The sequence below is a fragment of the Rutidosis leptorrhynchoides genome, chromosome 7, assembly GCF_046630445.1.
Source record: "Rutidosis leptorrhynchoides isolate AG116_Rl617_1_P2 chromosome 7, CSIRO_AGI_Rlap_v1, whole genome shotgun sequence".
Lineage (NCBI taxonomy): Eukaryota > Viridiplantae > Streptophyta > Magnoliopsida > Asterales > Asteraceae > Rutidosis > Rutidosis leptorrhynchoides.
The window spans coordinates 362112969-362132933 of record NC_092339.1 but is presented as its reverse complement, the minus strand read 5'-3'; the positions used below and the strand labels follow the sequence as shown (position 1 = coordinate 362132933).

The following is a 19965-nucleotide window of genomic DNA, read 5'->3' as shown; positions in this document are numbered from 1 at the left end:
TGTTCATTTTATGAAAGTTGTATCTTTTATCGTTGAGGAAGAAGAGAGAAGAAAAAAAAAACAAAAAAGTTAGTTGATTTTTTTTTTGTAAAAAAGAATTTTTTTCGACATCTTTTGGTAACATTGAAGGGTAGTTCTTTTACGAAAGTGACTTCTTTTATCGTTGGGGACCAAAAAAAGGGAAATGAAGAAAATAACCCTGGTTACTATTGGTGAATATTGGTGAATAGTGAAACAGGGTTTTGTCTTGGTATATATAGAAATTTGCTAAACTAGATTAACTAGAAGTGAACCTCAATTGTTGAAATTTTGCACATCCCTGCCTAAAACAGATTAAAACTCGCCAAAAACAATCTGAATAATTTTTTAGAAAAAGGTGAAAAAAATTTTTAATCCCTCCTGCTACATACATGGTTACAACAAAGTATTATGGAAACCAAATTCCATGATCTACACCCAAGGGGTACTTTTTTCTGTACTGCTTAAATACTACACCATAAAACCTAAATATATGTACACCAGACTACCAATGCGTAGTAAAACATCGCACCAAATACAATGAACTAACAACATAACCAACCAAAAGAATCACACAACTTTAATACTTCTCGTTACCTTTTTGTTCACCCCGACTTTTCCACTCCATTGGTAAAACTTTTCTAAGCTTTTGAGGTTTATTTAAAAAATCTTCCAGGTGAGTTTGTAACTGTAACTGTCCTCTTCAACGAGCAATTGCTGTTATTTTCATGGTGTTTTGATTCCAATGGTGGAACTTTAAATATTTTACTTGAAGATGATGATCTGATGGATTGTGTTGTACAGGTAGACCAACGGAAATCGTTGTTTTTCTCATTGGCAGATAGTTCAAGTTACTTTCGTGTATGTAACTCATTGGGATTGTTGATGTGGTTGGTGGGTCCCACGGGTGTTGAACATGGGATGGTGAATAATGCTTTCTCGATTTTTTCGTCTGATGTTAATTTGCTTACCCTGGAGACTTTATTGGAAGAGTCCTTTTGATATCTAGCCATCCCTTGTTGGTCTTGCTTTCGGTATTGAGATGCAATGTTGCATAACGTTTCAGCAGCAACCACTTCCCTTGAACACTTAACAGCTGTGGAAAAACAATAATGATGGTTGTTAGGTTGTGAATTTTGTTGACCCCACTACTTATTTAGGGGTCGATTTGTGTTTTCTTTCTATATCGAAAGGTTTAGATACAAGAAATAGCTAGAAAGGGTTAAATGGCTCAAAAGATGTTGACGGGCAGATAGAGGTGCGAATTTCAAGATTGTATATATGAATGGGTCGATTGGGTTATGGTTTATCCTGAATGGGTTAAATCAAAAATAAAGTTGGTCTACTTCGGCTTGCTAAGTTATGTCCATTACAGGATTCAACTCGAGATATAGAACTTGATATTTCAACCTTGAATATGCCAGTTAGGCTCAAGTGTATATGTATATTATATATTAATTGAAATATAAACGGGTCGAGTGTGTGAATTTGGATCTTTATCGGGTATACGGGTCGGGTAATCGAGTCATGTAATCGGGTTTGTATCTAAAACATTTCCCATACCCGATCCCGCATGAAAATCTAAAGCATCCCCATACCCGGCCCTAGACCCGTATACGTGGCCCAGCCCAAAAATATCGTGTTTCGGGTTTCCCCATTGGGTACGGGTATTTTAGCCATCCCTAAGCTCGACTCTAATGTGTTCAAGCTTGAACTCCTAGGTTTATGAAGAAACTAATTGCTTAGTCAATTTATATACAACAGAAAATATTTGAGTTTCGGATAAGTGATATATTAGAGTGATCATAATCATAACATAACTTAAAGCATCACAACCATGCAACTTGTTAGCAAATAAAATGACTTTAAACATGCAATTTAGTTACAATAACATATTCACATTATCAATAATAAATAAATTGTAGAATCAAATGAGGGAAAAAAGAAATTTCACCTGGACTTTTAGAACTGGAAGGTGTAACCCCTTGATAGATTTGTCTTTTTCAATTGGGCCGGGCCGTTGAAATTCTAACGGAACAAGGCTCTGATTATAAGTCAGGGATTTAAAATCTGCAAGATAACTACTAGTAGTAGTTTCCCATAAAGAATCAGTTAACTTTTGTCTTATTCTGACCCATCTACCTTGACATTGACAACTACTCTTACTTGTTGGTGTTGACAATACCACATCTGGATTGGCTTTAATATCCCGTCCGGAGACGTGTGACCAAGGAAATGTCGGTAAACTGCCTCCACTTTGTACTGTCATTATTAAGGTTTGGTAACAACATATTAGTTTCTGTGAATGTGTCATTGGTTATAACCAGTGTTGCAGAACTCGAAATTACTTGGCGGGTTTATGTAGTTCGGAGAGTACACGGTCAAACACGGTCAAACACGGTCAAAACCCGCAATTATTCGGTAATTCGGTCAATACTCAGAATTACTAGGCGGGTTTACTTCAAAATCAGTCAACATTGGTCAAACCGGTCAAAACTAGGGATTTCCTTAAACATCGGTCAATTGGTCAAAACTCGGGATTACTCAATGTATCGGTTAATTGGTCAAAATTCAGTCAAAACTCAGAATTACTCGAAATATCAGTCAAAAAATTGGTCAAAACTTGGTCACACTCGGCCAAAACTTGGGATCACTCGAAAAATTGGTCAATACTCGCCCAAATCTCGTGATTACTCGATAAATCGGTCAAAATTGGTCAAAACTTGGTCACATTCAGCCAAAACTCATAAATACACGAAATAAATCGGTCAAAACTCGACCAAAACTTGGTATTACTCGGAAATTCAGTCAAAATTGGTCAAAACTAGGTCAAATTCAAACTTATTCAACATGTGAGTACTCCCCCGAGTTGCCGAGCACTGACTAAAAAGTCCCAACCGAGTACTCCCAGAGTAGCGATTTATGAAACCTTGACCAAGTACTTATAGATAGATGTGTAAATAAATGTATATAATGATTATACCTTTCAAGGTTGAGGTGGGCTTCATACTATCGAGAAGCATAAGATCGACATCTTTAGGAGGCGGAAGATGTAAACGGTCCAAAACATCCTTTGGTGCAACTAACGGAAATTGAAAGGAATTTGCATTGTCATCAATAGGAGCACACAAAGGACTTTCAACCTTTCACAAAAAAAAAAATATACTACTTATAAAAAAAAATAAGAAAGTCAAAAGTATGTTAACTTTTTAAACAGATGGACCCAATTAATGACTTAGTTTAGTGGATCAATCTATTTATTAGTGGATTATACTCTTTGATATTCCGGATCATCTATATGGATCTGATCAGATGTCCAAAAAAAAAAAAAAAAAATCTGATATGACAAATTCTAGCCATTGATGCTTTATCTTTCTGATGTAAAAATGTTCAACACCACCACCACCACCGCCACGACCACCACCACCACCACCACCACCACCACCACCAGCACCACCAGCAGATCTGAAAAATCAAGGTTATATTGGTAATGATCCTCTGAAACACTGGAAGAAAAATGGAGAATTGTGCAAACTTAGCTGCTGCAGCTGCTGCAGCAGCAGCAGCAGCAGCAGCAGCAGCAGCAGCAGATCTGAAAAATCAAGGTTATATTGGTAATGATCCTCTGAAACACTGGAAGAAAAATGGAGAATTGTGCAAACTTGACATTATAAATCCTGATATCACAATTCAAGATAAGCAGATGAAACACGTCACTCCAGCCATGGAAGAAACTTTCAAAAGGCACATTAATGCTTTACTAGAAATTGGGGTCATACAACCTTCAAAATCTAGACATCGTACAATGGCTATGATAGTTAATTCTGGAGTCACAATTGATCCAGTCACCGGAAAGGAGGTGCGAGGAAAGGAAAGGATGGTTTTCAATTACAAGACTTTGAATGATAACACCTATAAAGATCAATATTCGTTACCTGGAATTAATATTTTGATCCAAAGAATAGGTAATGCCAAGGTATATTCAAAGTTTGATCTGAAATCTGGCTTTCATCAAGTAGCCATGGAAGAAAGTTCAATACCATGGACTGCATTTATAACCCCAACAGGGTTATATGAATGGTTGGTCATGCCATTCGGATTAAAGAATGCGCCTGCGGTTTTTCAAAGAAAGATGGATAAATGCTTTAGGGGATACGAACATTTCACAGCAGTATATATTGATGATATACTGGTTTTCTCAAAAGACTTGAAAGAACATAAGAAGCATTTGCAGAAAGTTCTGGATATATGTAAGACCAATGGACTGGTATTATCCCCCACAAAGATGAAGATGGCGGCCAAAGAAATTGATTTTCTTGGAGTTACGATTGGGGAAAGTAGTTTGAAACTACAACCTCACATAATCACCAAAATCTGTGACTTTGATGAAGAAAAACTCAAAACAAAAAGTGGTTTAAGATCATTCTTAGGAATACTTAATTATGGCAGAAAATTCATTCCGAAATTAAGTATATTACTGGGACCACTTTATGAGAAGACAACGCCGCATGGAGATAAGAGATTAAAGCCTTCAGATTTCAAAATAATAAATGAAATCAAGAAAAGGGTAAAGAGTCTACCAGATCTGAAGATACCTCCAGAAGATGCTTACATCATTATTGAAACAGACGGATGTGCAGAAGGTTGGGGAGCTATTTGCAAATGGAAGAAAGCCAAGAATGATTCAAAATCAACAGAGCTAGTTTGCGCTTACAATAGCGGCAAATTCAAGAATGTTCAGTCAACAATTGATGCGGAAATTAATGCCTGTATTGAAGCCCTGGAGAAATTCAAGATATACTATCTCGACAAGGAGGAGGTCACATTAAGATCAGACTGCCAGGCCATCATCAGCTTTTACAACAAAACAAACTCAAACAAATCATCAAGAGTTCGATGGATGAGATTTGCTGATGCAATAACTGGGACAGGCGTTAAAATTAATATTGAACATATTGATGGCAAAAACAACATTTTGGCAGATTCTCTGTCACGTATAATTAACTTTTGTTTTGCAGAATGTATTCCAGAAGAGATATCCAACAAGGAAGAGAAGAAAGCTCTTATGCACATAATCTTAGAAGAAACTTTACACCAATTGGAACAACAAGAACCAGGTTCACAGAACGGGAAGCAGAACTACGAAGAAGTCATTCAGCTTTCCAAGAAATGCCAAGAATATATGCAGGCATACCACTCCACAGACCAGCAGATAAAGCAGATCAGTATAGAGAATTCATCATCAAAAGCGATCAATCACCGATTACCTTGGAACTCGCAGGAGCACTTGAATGGGCTGCCAAAGATATCGAAGCCCAAGCAATTTACGAATCAATTGAAGCCACCAGACGATTACAAATCATTATGGATACAAGGGCCCAAATATGTTGGTCCAGAACAGCCAGAGACAACTATTGGGGTGACCATTGGCCCAATGTTAGAACACAAACCCAAAAGATCAGAGAAATACTCATTGAACTCGAGAAACTTGGACAAGAGGTGTCCAAAAGTCCAGTTTGAATAATCAAGTAGGCCCAAGCCCAACTTCTAGATCATCTAGAAGGAATGACGTAAGGGCTTACGTTTTGCTAGACGTCCGAATCTTCATAATGGATAGTGGGACCATCCCACTATCTTCTGTTTCTACAAGTGTGCGTTTAAGAATTAAAGAAACAAAGTTGTGAATCCAGTGTGCCGAAAGCATCCACTTAGCCAAATAAATAATTGTTTCTTTGTAAGTGCGCCTAGTGCGCCTTTATGTATATTTTATCGTTTTCCTTGTAAGTTTCGACTATAAAAAGCCTCATTTGAGTCAGTATTCATCATCGAATACACTCTCAACAATCACTTCACTCATTGTAATATTCCAGATAATATTAAGGTTTGCTTTATTATTCCGCTTTCTTGTTTAAGATTAGAAACTTGTTCTTAGCAAGATAAATTACGATAAAATTTCTGGGAATTTTTATTCTGGTATCAGAGCCTGAAACAAGTTTTTAAGCTCATGGCAGGCTAAATCACTAAATCCCGGTGTTCAAAGAAAGGCAGGTAATATATATTTCATACTAATCAAATACTATAAAAGCATATCTAAATGATTGTTTATAACATATCATTATATGTTAAGAATCAATGACCCTTTTACAAACCTAATAATTTTGGTTGGCCAAAAGACCATCAGTAGAGTAAGTCCCAAGGGTGGCATCCAAATTGGGTTGAGGTTTAGTAAATCAGACGTTTGGGTAAAATAAAAGGTTGTAAATATAGCACATAAAAGTTTTTGATTCTTAATATACAATAATATGTTTTAAATGTCTGCTAGATATGAACAAGCAGTAAATGATTGGTATGAAACAGGTAGAACCGCTAATCTAGAACACCTGGACTTAGCCAACGTTGATAAACCAAAGTTATCTCAGTTATCACATAATATAGACGTAATCTACGATCGCTTACTTCTACATTCTAAAGTCACAATAAAAGATTTTCATAAAGTTATAGAACTTATTAAAGAATTTAGAAAAGATCAAATAGATTTTAATAAACAAATAACTAGAGATTTTAAAAATACAAGATCTCACTTTGCATCAGTAGACAAAAGAATTAACACTCTTGAGGAAGAATTGGCAAAAATCCAAGTTAATCTTGAGAGATATTGCCAAGGTTTGTTTGCAGAAATCACATCGGTAAAACCACTCACAAAGAAAGAAGTTCTTGAATTAGTTAACGAGATCGCTCAACAACCAAAGCTCGTGGAAGAACAAGCACTTAAATTAACTAAAGATCTTAACCACAAGATTCAGAGTGTAGAACATCTTCTTCACTCGGTCAAGAATTTAATTGCTTAATGAGCTTGGCTGTGCAAAAGTCAAGTACAGAATATCAAGAAGCTTTAGAGAATACTGCATCACTTGACCCACCCACCAGGAGTTGGATTCGTTAAAACCTCATCTGTTACAAAAGTTTCGGAGCAAAACACAACGATAATTAAACAGAATAACACAATTCTGTATTTTCTTGCTAATCAAGCTAGAAGTCTTGAGGGTCTGCAAGATAAATTATCCAAACTCGAAGAAATCGTTCAAAGCAACAAAGGCAAGTCACCTGAAGGACTTGAAGATTCAATTGCAAATTTATCTAGCCGATTAGATAAGTTCACGATCGGAGAAAAGACTTTACCCCCGAAGAAAGAAAAAGGCCAGATTTATTTCTATAAAGATCCAAAGAAAATCTTTGACGAAGAATTCTCTAAGAAGAAATGAATCGCTTACCAACAAGACCAGTTGTGACAGAAACGGTCATAAACAACGCACCACCTACACAGGAAGATCAGATACGAGATTATAGGCTTAACAGACGTAGAGCTTATAATTGGGGAAGAAGGATGCAACGTAGACCCTACAGAAGAACTCTGGAAACACAATTAAATCCGGAGCGACAGCTGGAAATATCACAACAAAGACGAGCAGGAATCGTACCTGCGGAAGTGTTGTACGGCAGTACCGGACAACCAGCCACACATAGAGTTTATGAACATTACTCAGAAAGAAGAATAAGGTGTGCTGAAGGAGATCAAGTTGAACTTGGTCTTTGTAATGAACAAAGTTATCAGGCCTTACGACAAGCAGGAATCCAGCATATACACCTTGGTGTTTTCATGATAAGAATTCACACACTCCATAGAAGAAGTGCAGGAACAATGGCACTTATGGTATTACGAGATACCAGATGGAGTAATGAAGTCAGTATAATTGGAACCATGGAGGTAGACTTATCGGCTGGCACTCAGCTGGTATACATGGTACCTGGAATGATGTTAAGTTTGGAAGATTTCCATAATCACATCAAGTGGTTATCCAGACACATGGTTATGAAGATTGGCAAGCAGGTGAAAGCAATCTTATAATTACCATGAATCTAATCGGAAGAATGACTAACACCAGTTATGCCGGTTTCGAATATAATGTTCAAAATGTTGTTGAACATTTAGCTACAAACGGTATTACAGCAATACCCGGTGAAAGAAGATCTATCACGGATCTTGAAGGAAGAAGATGGACGATAAAACCATCAGCATCAACATCAGTACGAGTGCCGACAAGGGTGGAAGTAAATTCCAGGATAGATAGATCAATCAGCCTAAGATTTGATAACCATAAAAGTCGACCACAGCCCCATCGTTACTCAGTAGATCAAAATGATAAAGAAATCCTTGATGAAGATGAAGAGGAGATCATTAATCTTTGTATTCAAAATGGAGAAAACCACAAACCATTTGATCCTTTTTGTAGCTGTGAAGATTGTATGGAGGAAGCACAAAGAGTTAATGATGAACCATTAAACCCAAAGAAAAGAGGAAATAAGCCTAAAAGGAATAAAAGAAAACAATGGGATAAATGGTCAACCTTGGGTGAAAATTCTGGAAAATGGGACTATTATGTTAATTATAGCCCTCCACCAGAAACAACACCAATTGAAGAAATTGTTGCTATGGGGTGGGATGATGAAGAACCTAGCAATAATGATTTTCAAAAGGAAGGAAGAGTGGTAGTAAAAGATGAAGATAATGAAGAGGTAGAAAAATATGAAAGGGAATTCATAGAAATGGTGGAGAATCTTAATTACTTGGGAATACCTTGTAATACAGACAAAGAGAAATTTTGGATCAATCCTAATGATCAAGATCAAGGCGATAATGATGAAGAAAATTATTATAGCCCAGAAAATCAAGAAAGGATCCAACAAAGTAATAAAGATTATGAGGAATTCCAAGCTCAAGAAGAACAGAAGCAAGCAGAAATGGAACAAATGAAGTTATACATGCAAAGAAATGTCGGTGAATTCAGAACTGGAGAACTTGGATCCTCAAGTAATCCATATCATCCGGAAGACTTTTGGGATACACCCTTCAAATTTCCAAAAGAATCAGAAGAAGACAATGAAGATACTGAAGAAAACATAATGGAATTCTCAAGGTCATATGAACAAAGGAAAGGAATACCTGAAAATCCACCAGGTAATCATCAAAGGATATACATGGCCAAAGAAGATGAAGATCATGAGCTAGAATACCCAAGATCGAAGAAGGTTCAAGAAGCATTTGAAGCTGCATACCCTTTTGGCTCAACATCAGAAGTATCAGGAACATATGATCCACCACAAGATCATACACAAGGAATGGCTACATACCCACCAGCAAGAGGAAACTATAGATCAGTGCCATACCCAGGTCAAAGCAGTGGTAGAAGAATGTTCATGGGAAATTATGGTGACTATCATAATTCTCAGTGGACCTTACCATCAGCACAAGCAGAAAATGGTGCCATGCTCGTGTTACCACCAGATCCAGGATTATGGGCAGATGTTATCTCAAGATGGGAATCAATAACCATCAATAACATCAACAATAGAACATGGAGTGATGCAAAAGAAGTTCTTCTATATGTAGAAAACCTACTTGGAGAAAATGAGAAGATAATGTGGCAGCAATGGCGTACTGCATTTCCAGATGCTTATCAAGCATTAGAATCAATGTACATAGATCCACAAAACATTACTTCTCAAGTTCGACAAATTGTGATACTTGAAGATCCATATCGAGGATCAACGGAAGCACAAGAACGCGCATACAGAGATTTGGAAAGAATAACCTGCAATGATACAAAGGATCTCTGGAGTTTCTTACAAGAATTCCGAATTTTAGCAGCAAAATCCGGAAGAATGTATTTCCCCGAGACAACAAACAAGTTATTCACCAAACTACCACAATCTTTATCAAGAAAGATTGAAAGTGCTTTTAAAGAAAAATATCCCGGCGTTTCAGCAGCAGTCTTACCAGCAATACACTTCATATACAGATATGTCACAGATATGTGCACGGAAACTGCTCTGCAAAAAGAATTAAGAGATTTATCGGTATGTTCCACGGTTCATATACCAGGATTTTACAAATCCAAAAAGAAGTTTGGGCTAAGAAAATCAAGAACATACAAAGGAAAACCTCACAAAACACATGTTAGGGTTTTCAAAAATAAATACAAAGGTGATGGAAGCCGAATTTCCAAATGTAAATGCTACATTTGTGGAAAAGAAGGGCATTTTGCTAGAGAATGCAAAAGCTCTACAGGAAACATAGCCAGAAAATCAGTCATGGAAAATTTGGACTTAAAGGAAGACTGGGATGTTGTATCTGCAGATCAAAGTGATAATGATACAATTTACAGTGTATCAGAAAATGAAGCGGGATCTACATTTCAAAATATTGGGGCTATGGTAGAAGATGACCCATTGGAAGAATATTGTTTTATGATGTATCCAACACCGGATAATCAATCACAAAAGAGTTCATGGAGACCAAACAAAGACTTGCCTCCAGAGAGTCAAGTATGTGAGCACACATGGCAAGAGAATGAAATAACTAACCTAACATTATGTTATTTCTGCTACATACACACAACTGCCACGTCAAGATTGCATTGCCCAAAATGCGAAATTACAACTTGTGGTCTATGTGCATCAAATTATCTGGGAAAGAAAATCCAGATAAAAAGACCGTTTGAAGCAACTACATCATCATCCTTACAAGCAGGTGAATTTGTAAAAATTTTAGAAGAAAAGGATAAGAAATGGCAAGAAGTAGTTCAGCAATTGGCAGAAGAAAAAGTAGAACGACGTTTGATGGAAGAAAGGTTGAGGACAACCCTGGCACAAGAAAGAGAACAATTCCATAAGGATATGGAATATATTAAAAGGGTTCATAAAGAAGAAAAGTTGGGTTTTGAATATGAAATGAAGTTGTTATCTGAAGAATTGGATAATGCGAGATGGAAACATAAACACGAAGTCAATATGCTCCAGTCCAATATGGAAAAGGAACGAGATAAGTACGAGGAACAAATTAATCATCTGAGACAAGAAATGAATAATTTGGTAAATCCAGGATACTCACAAGAAGAGTATCCACCATTACCAAGCCAACAGATAAACGTTCTTTTAGAACAAGAGGTGATTAAATCATCAGTTACAACGGATGAAGTCAAAAGCAAGAGAGTAATCAACCAACTATATAATGTTGAACTGGAATTTGATATTCCAGGAATTAAATTGTTTACTCTAAAAGCAATTATTGACACAGGAGCAACATCATGTTGTGTCAATAAGTCAAAAATCACGATGGAAGCCCTTGAACCATTAGGAAAATCAGTTTCCTTTAGTGGTTTAAATGGAAGTGAATGGGCAACTCACAGGGTCCGAGCTGGGAATTTCTTGATAGCAGGAAATAAATTTAGAATTCCTCTAATTTATGCTCTGAACATGAAGTCAAATGATGGGATTGATATGCTCATTGGAGCAAATTTCCTACGATCCATGAATGGACCAGAATAAAAATTCCCAGAAATTTTATCGTAATTTATTTTGCTAAGAACAAGTTTCTAATCTTAAACAAGAAAGCGGAATAATAAAGCAAACCTTAATATTATCTGGAATATTACAATGAGTGAAGTGATTGTTGAGAGTGTATTCGATGATGAATACTGACTCAAATGAGGCTTTTTATAGTCAAAACTTACAAGGAAAACGATAAAATATACATAAAGGCGCACTAGGCGCACTTACAAAGAAACAATTATTTATTTGGCTAAGTGGATGCTTTCGGCACACTGGATCCACAACTTTGTTTCTTTAATTCTTAAACGCACACTTGTAGAAACAGAAGATAATGGGATGGTCCCACTATCCATTATGAAGATTCGGACGTCTAGCAAAACGTAAGCCCTTACGTCATTCCTTCTAGATGATCTAGAAGTTGGGCTTGGGCCTAAACTTGATTATTCAAACTGGATTTTTGGACACCTCTTGTCCAAGTTTCTCGAGTTCAATGAGTATTTCTCTGATCTTTTGGGTTTGTGTTCTAACATTGGGCCAATGGTCACCCCAATAGTTGTCTCTGGCTGTTCTGGACCAACATATTTGGGCCCTTGTATCCATAATGATTTGTAATCGTCTGGTGGCTTCAATTGATTCGTAAATTGCTTGGGCTTCGATATCTTTGGCAGCCCATTCAAGTGCTCCTGCGAGTTCCAAGGTAATCGGTGATTGATCGCTTTTGATGATGAATTCTCTATACTGATCTGCTTTATCTGCTGGTCTGTGGAGTGGTATGCCTGCATATATTCTTGGCATTTCTTAGAAAGCTGAATGACTTCTTCGTAGTTCTGCTTCCCGTTCTGTGAACCTGGTTCTTGTTGTTCCAATTGGTGTAAAGTTTCTTCTAAGATTATGTGCATAAGAGCTTTCTTCTCTTCCTTGTTGGATATCTCTTCTGGAATACATTCTGCAAAACAAAAGTTAATTATACGTGACAGAGAATCTGCCAAAATGTTGTTTTTGCCATCAATATGTTCAATATTAATTTTAACGCCTGTCCCAGTTATTGCATCAGCAAATCTCATCCATCGAACTCTTGATGATTTGTTTGAGTTTGTTTTGTTGTAAAAGCTGATGATGGTCTGGCAGTCTGATCTTAATGTGACCTCCTCCTTGTCGAGATAGTATATCTTGAATTTCTCCAGGGCTTCAATACAGGCATTAATTTCCGCATCAATTGTTGACTGAACATTCTTGAATTTGCCGCTATTGTAAGCGCAAACTAGCTCTGTTGATTTTGAATCATTCTTGGCTTTCTTCCATTTGCAAATAGCTCCCCAACCTTCTGCACATCCGTCTGTTTCAATAATGATGTAAGCATCTTCTGGAGGTATCTTCAGATCTGGTAGACTCTTTACCCTTTTCTTGATTTCATTTATTATTTTGAAATCTGAAGGCTTTAATCTCTTATCTCCATGCGGCGTTGTCTTCTCATAAAGTGGTCCCAGTAATATACTTAATTTCGGAATGAATTTTCTGCCATAATTAAGTATTCCTAAGAATGATCTTAAACCACTTTTTGTTTTGAGTTTTTCTTCATCAAAGTCACAGATTTTGGTGATTATGTGAGGTTGTAGTTTCAAACTACTTTCCCCAATCGTAACTCCAAGAAAATCAATTTCTTTGGCCGCCATCTTCATCTTTGTGGGAGATAATACCAGTCCATTGGTCTTACATATATCCAGAACTTTCTGCAAATGCTTCTTATGTTCTTTCAAGTCTTTTGAGAAAACCAGTATATCATCAATATATACTGCTGTGAAATGTTCGTATCCCCTAAAGCATTTATCCATCTTTCTTTGAAAAACCGCAGGCGCATTCTTTAATCCGAATGGCATGACCAACCATTCATATAACCCTGTTGGGGTTATAAATGCAGTCCATGGTATTGAACTTTCTTCCATGGCTACTTGATGAAAGCCAGATTTCAGATCAAACTTTGAATATACCTTGGCATTACCTATTCTTTGGATCAAAGTATTAATTCCAGGTAACGAATATTGATCTTTATAGGTGTTATCATCCAAAGTCTTGTAATTGAAAACCATCCTTTCCTTTCCTCGCACCTCCTTTCCGGTGACTGGATCAATTGTGACTCCAGAATTAACTATCATAGCCATTGTACGACGAATATTGATCTTTATAGGTGTTATCATCCAAAGTCTTGTAATTGAAAACCATCCTTTCCTTTCCTCGCACCTCCTTTCCGGTGACTGGATCAATTGTGACTCCAGAATTAACTATCATAGCCATTGTACGATGTCTAGATTTTGAAGGTTGTATGACCCCAATTTCTAGTAAAGCATTAATGTGCCTTTTGAAAGTTTCTTCCATGGCTGGAGTGACGTGTTTCATCTGCTTATCTTGAATTGTGATATCAGGATTTATAATGTCAAGTTTGCACAATTCTCCATTTTTCTTCCAGTGTTTCAGAGGATCATTACCAATATAACCTTGATTTTTCAGATTCTCAAGGATCGGTTGGAAATCGAAATGTAGTCTCCTTTCATCCTCCTGAGAAAAGAAGATATATTCTTGAAGTTGAATATATTCTTCTTCATTCATTGTTAACTCTCGAATTGCAGGTATTTCGATTTCCGTTGTTGGTAAAGTTTTGATCTTCGTAACTTTCTTATAGAAAGTTATTTCATCGCCTTCAATTCGAACTCCACCATTCATGGATCGTAGGAAATTTGCTCCAATGAGCATATCAATCCCATCATTTGACTTCATGTTCAGAGCATAAATTAGAGGAATTCTAAATTTATTTCCTGCTATCAAGAAATTCCCAGCTCGGACCCTGTGAGTTGCCCATTCACTTCCATTTAAACCACTAAAGGAAACTGATTTTCCTAATGGTTCAAGGGCTTCCATCGTGATTTTTGACTTATTGACACAACATGATGTTGCTCCTGTGTCAATAATTGCTTTTAGAGTAAACAATTTAATTCCTGGAATATCAAATTCCAGTTCAACATTATATAGTTGGTTGATTACTCTCTTCCTTTTGACTTCATCCGTTGTAACTGATGATTTAATCACCTCTTGTTCTAAAAGAACGTTTATCTGTTGGCTTGGTAATGGTGGATACTCTTCTTGTGAGTATCCTGGATTTACCAAATTATTCATTTCTTGTCTCAGATGATTAATTTGTTCCTCGTACTTATCTCGTTCCTTTTCCATATTGGACTGGAGCATATTGACTTCGTGTTTATGTTTCCATCTCGCATTGTCCAATTCTTCAGATAACAACTTCATTTCATATTCAAAACCCAACTTTTCTTCTTTATGAACCCTTTTAATATATTCCATATCCTTATGGAATTGTTCTCTTTCTTGTGCCAGGGTTGTCCTCAACCTTTCTTCCATCAAACGTCGTTCTACTTTTTCTTCTGCCAATTGCTGAACTACTTCTTGCCATTTCTTATCCTTTTCTTCTAAAATTTTTACAAATTCACCTGCTTGTAAGGATGATGATGTAGTTGCTTCAAACGGTCTTTTTATCTGGATTTTCTTTCCCAGATAATTTGATGCACATAGACCACAAGTTGTAATTTCGCATTTTGGGCAATGCAATCTTGACGTGGCAGTTGTGTGTATGTAGCAGAAATAACATAATGTTAGGTTAGTTATTTCATTCTCTTGCCATGTGTGCTCACATACTTGACTCTCTGGAGGCAAGTCTTTGTTTGGTCTCCATGAACTCTTTTGTGATTGATTATCCGGTGTTGGATACATCATAAAACAATATTCTTCCAATGGGTCATCTTCTACCATAGCCCCAATATTTTGAAATGTTGATCCCGCTTCATTTTCTGATACACTGTAAATTGTATCATTATCACTTTGATCTGCAGATACAACATCCCAGTCTTCCTTTAAGTCCAAATTTTCCATGACTGATTTTCTGGCTATGTTTCCTGTAGAGCTTTTGCATTCTCTAGCAAAATGCCCTTCTTTTCCACAAATGTAGCATTTACATTTGGAAATTCGGCTTCCATCACCTTTGTATTTATTTTTGAAAACCCTAACATGTGTTTTGTGAGGTTTTCCTTTGTATGTTCTTGATTTTCTTAGCCCAAACTTCTTTTTGGATTTGTAAAATCCTGGTATATGAACCGTGGAACATACCGATAAATCTCTTAATTCTTTTTGCAGAGCAGCTTCCGTGCACATATCTGTGACATATCTGTATATGAAGTGTATTGCTGGTAAGACTGCTGCTGAAACGCCGGGATATTTTTCTTTAAAAGCACTTTCAATCTTTCTTGATAAAGATTGTGGTAGTTTGGTGAATAACTTGTTTGTTGTCTAGGGGAAATACATTCTTCCGGATTTTGCTGCTAAAATTCGGAATTCTTGTAAGAAACTCCAGAGATCCTTTGTATCATTGCAGGTTATTCTTTCCAAATCTCTGTATGCTCGTTCTTGTGCTTCCGTTGATCCTCGATATGGATCTTCAAGTATCACAATTTGTCGAACTTGAGAAGTAATGTTTTGTGGATCTATGTACATTGATTCTAATGCTTGATAAGCATCTGGAAATGCAGTACGCCATTGCTGCCACATTATCTTCTCATTTTCTCCAAGTAGGTTTTCTACATATAGAAGAACTTCTTTTGCATCACTCCATGTTCTATTGTTGATGTTATTGATGGTTATTGATTCCCATCTTGAGATAACATCTGCCCATAATCCTGGATCTGGTGGTAACACGAGCATGGCACCATTTTCTGCTTGTGCTGATGGTAAGGTCCACTGAGAATTATGATAGTCACCATAATTTCCCATGAACATTCTTCTACCACTGCTTTGACCTGGGTATGGCACTGATCTATAGTTTCCTCTTGCTGGTGGGTATGTAGCCATTCCTTGTGTATGATCTTGTGGTGGATCATATGTTCCTGATACTTCTGATGTTGAGCCAAAAGGGTATGCAGCTTCAAATGCTTCTTGAACCTTCTTCAATCTTGGGTATTCTAGCTCATGATCTTCATCTTCTTTGGCCATGTATATCCTTTGATGATTACCTGGTGGATTTTCAGGTATTCCTTTCCTTTGTTCATATGACCTTGAGAATTCCATTATGTTTTCTTCAGTATCTTCATTGTCTTCTTCTGATTCTTTTGGAAATTTGAAGGGTGTATCCCAAAAGTCTTCCGGGTGATATGGATTACTTGAGGATCCAAGTTCTCCAGTTCTGAATTCACCGACATTTCTTTGCATGTATAACTTCATTTGTTCCATTTCTGCTTGCTTCTGTTCTTCTTGAGCTTGGAATTCCTCATAATCTTTATTACTTTGTTGGATCCTTTCTTGATTTTCTGGGCTATAATAATTTTCTTCATCATTATCGCCTTGATCTTGATCATTAGGATTGATCCAAAATTTCTCTTTGTCTGTATTACAAGGTATTCCCAAGTAATTAAGATTCTCCACCATTTCTATGAATTCCCTTTCATATTTTTCTACCTCTTCATTATCTTCATCTTTTACTACCACTCTCAAAAGACAAGTCATTTCTCCACCCAGAGTAAAACCACTCTCAAAAGTACAGAAAGTCATTCATCACTCTATTCAACGGATAGAGGTTGCTTCTGAGTGGACCTCCGGCCAATAAGTAGGAAAAAAAAATTTATAAAATAAAATAAAATTAAAAATAAAATTGAGACGCCATGAAAATGGTAAAATCAAATTTTCATGGGTTTTAAATCCTGCCTGAAATTTACTTTAGGCTCTAAGAGTCAGTCAAGTCGCCAATAAATCGACGCTTGCAGTCGACTCAATAACTAGATACACAAATATACATATAACTAACCTTGTTACAAGAAGATGGATTTGCAAAAGCCCCTTCAATGTCATTATTTGGTACGCAAGATGCATTATGGTTATAAGCACCATCTACCGTTAGGGTTTTGATAGGCTTCTGGGTTCGAAGAATTGAACAAGCATCTCTAACAGACGACAAAATACTTCCATTCAAAACTTCGGTTTTCTTTTCCTTTTCTTTAATTGAATTACAACACTTTAAACTATCATCAAGGAGCTCATTCAATGATACCACATCTACTTGCTTTCCAAATTCACAAATATCATGTTTTGAACCGTAAACACCTAGACCACAAATTCAAGAACATTAACAAATAGGTAAAAAAGTCAAACGAGTTACAATTTACAAACACAGAACACATTTATGAAAATAGGGCATACCAAGTATGTTATTACTACAAGCAGCTGAACTGAAACTTGACAAGCCAGCCTTTACAGAAAACGAATCACATTTAATTTTTGGAAGTTTACCGTTTCTTTTATCACTTCGTTTTCCAGATACACTTGTCTTCAGCTTTTTTCTGTGTTTGTAACATTTCAGTCAAAGTCAGTCAACGCTAAAAAGTCGGGTCAAAGTCGGTCCATGTTGGGCTGAGTCGGTCAAAGTCAAACTTAGGTAAAAAAAAAAAGTTATCTTTTTAAGGATTATACATTAGGAAGCCACCTGAATATATCACTTTGTGTCTGAAGGCCACCCGTATTTAAAAATGGTTTTGTGGGTCACCCAAATTTGTATTTTGTTTCATACATACCAAATGTGGCTTAACAATTCATCGTAAAAATCCAAAAGAATGCAATAACTCTTATATTTGAAGGAAACTTGAATAATAGAGATAGTGTTAATTAAGAAATTTATGTGAATTTACTTTTTTCGGATGAGCTTTTATGCGAATTTGGTGGCCTACAAAATCGTTTTCAAATATAGGTGGCCTCCAAGTATATAATCCCTAATTTTTATAATTACTTTTTCGCCATATATCTAAGTTCAAAATAATTATGTTTTATTTATTTATGTTTGATTTATTTATTACTAAAAGTCAACGTTGGTCAACGCCGGACTTGTCCCGACTCGGCCCTCCAAGGTCCAACCCGACTCGTCCCTGAGTCACAACTTTTACATCCTTGGGGACAACTGCACAAAACTTTCCACTTAATGATCCGTTTCTGTACAGCTCTTTTATTTTTTCAGTAAGTAAAATTGTTGCTTCTTTGTCACTTAATCTGAGAATGATCTGTTTCTAGGAGACACAAAATCAGACACCCCTTCCCAAACAAAGGCAAATGGAAAGAAGATTTAATACAGAAAAAAGTAAACAGCCCGTACTCTTTTACCTGAAATGTTGTATTTTCCAGGATAAGGTTATACGTCCTTCAGTAGATTATCAAACTCAAGTACGCCTGTTACATTCATAGAAGCTTCCATATGTGCTACTCGCGATCTTCTAGAACTATTCCCATTACTTCTAACTGCTTTCCCAGATTTGCTCTGTAATTGTTTAGCCTCTGAAACAGATTCCATATCATGGTCAACAAATGATTGACCATCTAGCCAGATAGTTGGTCTTGAACCATTCACATCATAGTTGTTGTTATCTGTCATAACCGCGTGTAATAGCTCGTATAAGTGTTAGAAACTCGGCACAATGTAAAAGGTAATGCAATTGTTCATATAGGCTTTCACTTAGCACAATATGAAAAAGCAAGTATATATGGAATTCAGTAATTAGCAAACTCCAGACTATATCATGTACCACAAATAATATTTTCCCCCAAATTTCCTAATCCAAAACCCTAGGTTAGTCATCAACATTAAAAAGTAACACACGCGTGAAATTAAATTAAGACAGAAACTGAAACAGATCTCAAATAAAAAGTTTATATATAAAGAAGTACCTTTATCTGGATGAAATGAGCTACTACACGATTCACGTTCCGATTTATTACCTAACAACTCTACCCTATTAGCAGTACCACCACTGCAACTAGACGATCTCATAATTTGAGTAACAAAAGCATCTGAGAATGGTAACTCAACCGCGTCCATTAAATCATCGTAGCTAATTACTCCGTTGTCGTCATCTTCAATCAGTCGAATTAGAGATTCTTGTTGACTCAATTTTGACCACAAGTGAAGAGATAGTAGGATTATTTCAGAAATTAAAGGATTAATTAGAGTGAAGAAATGAAGAGTGATTGATGGTTTGTAGAAATTGACATTTGGGGGGTATTTAATTTTTAAGAGAAGAAAGGGGGTAGTTGCGGCTGTTTTAGGGAAGAAATTATGAGGAGTATATATATATATATATAGAGTATATATATATATATATATATATATATATATATATATATATATATATATATATATAGTTTTCGGGAAAAGGGCGGAGTTTATAATTTGGTGTAGCTCGCCGGTAAGACCATCTGTAACGGGCTAAAGTAAGGCCATGTTACTTGCCCATGTGGACCAAGAAATGCAAGAGTAATGAGGCGGCTCTGGTGTCTTTTTGGCGTTTGGGTAAAAGTAACATGACAAGAAACACCATGTTACTTGTTTGTTTTATTTTTTTTATTGATTTAAAAATATTATTTATATCCTCATTTAATGCTTAACCCAATTAGATTTTAACACATCATCACAATACTCTAAATTAACACCAAAAAGTAACACCACAAATATTCCACTCAACAAAG

General features: G+C 36.3%; 2 protein-coding genes across 3 annotated transcripts; both read right to left on the bottom strand.

Annotated features, from left to right (window-relative positions):
* Positions 1–399: 399 nt before the first annotated feature.
* On the bottom strand, positions 400–18249 carry LOC139860458 (uncharacterized). The gene is made up of 6 exons (XM_071849211.1): positions 18239–18249; positions 17656–17795; positions 17264–17559; positions 3002–3161; positions 1973–2280; positions 400–1114 (listed from the first exon to the last, which is right to left on the bottom strand). The coding sequence occupies exons 1-6, from the start codon at positions 18247–18249 to the stop codon at positions 986–988; spliced, it is 1044 nt and encodes a 347-aa protein (XP_071705312.1). The 3' UTR covers positions 400–985.
* On the bottom strand, positions 17660–19488 carry LOC139858087 (uncharacterized). 2 transcript variants are annotated; one of them, XM_071846938.1, is made up of 3 exons: positions 19168–19488; positions 18607–18867; positions 17660–17795 (listed from the first exon to the last, which is right to left on the bottom strand). In XM_071846938.1, exons 1-2 carry the CDS (start codon positions 19316–19318, stop codon positions 18635–18637), a joined length of 384 nt encoding a protein of 127 aa, XP_071703039.1. In that variant the 5' UTR covers positions 19319–19488; the 3' UTR covers positions 17660–17795; positions 18607–18634. The 2 variants fall into 2 exon arrangements, with proteins under 2 accessions (XP_071703039.1, XP_071703040.1); XM_071846939.1 differs by lacking the exon at positions 17660–17795 and adding an exon at positions 18424–18512.
* Between the last annotated feature and the right edge of the window lie 477 nt (positions 19489–19965).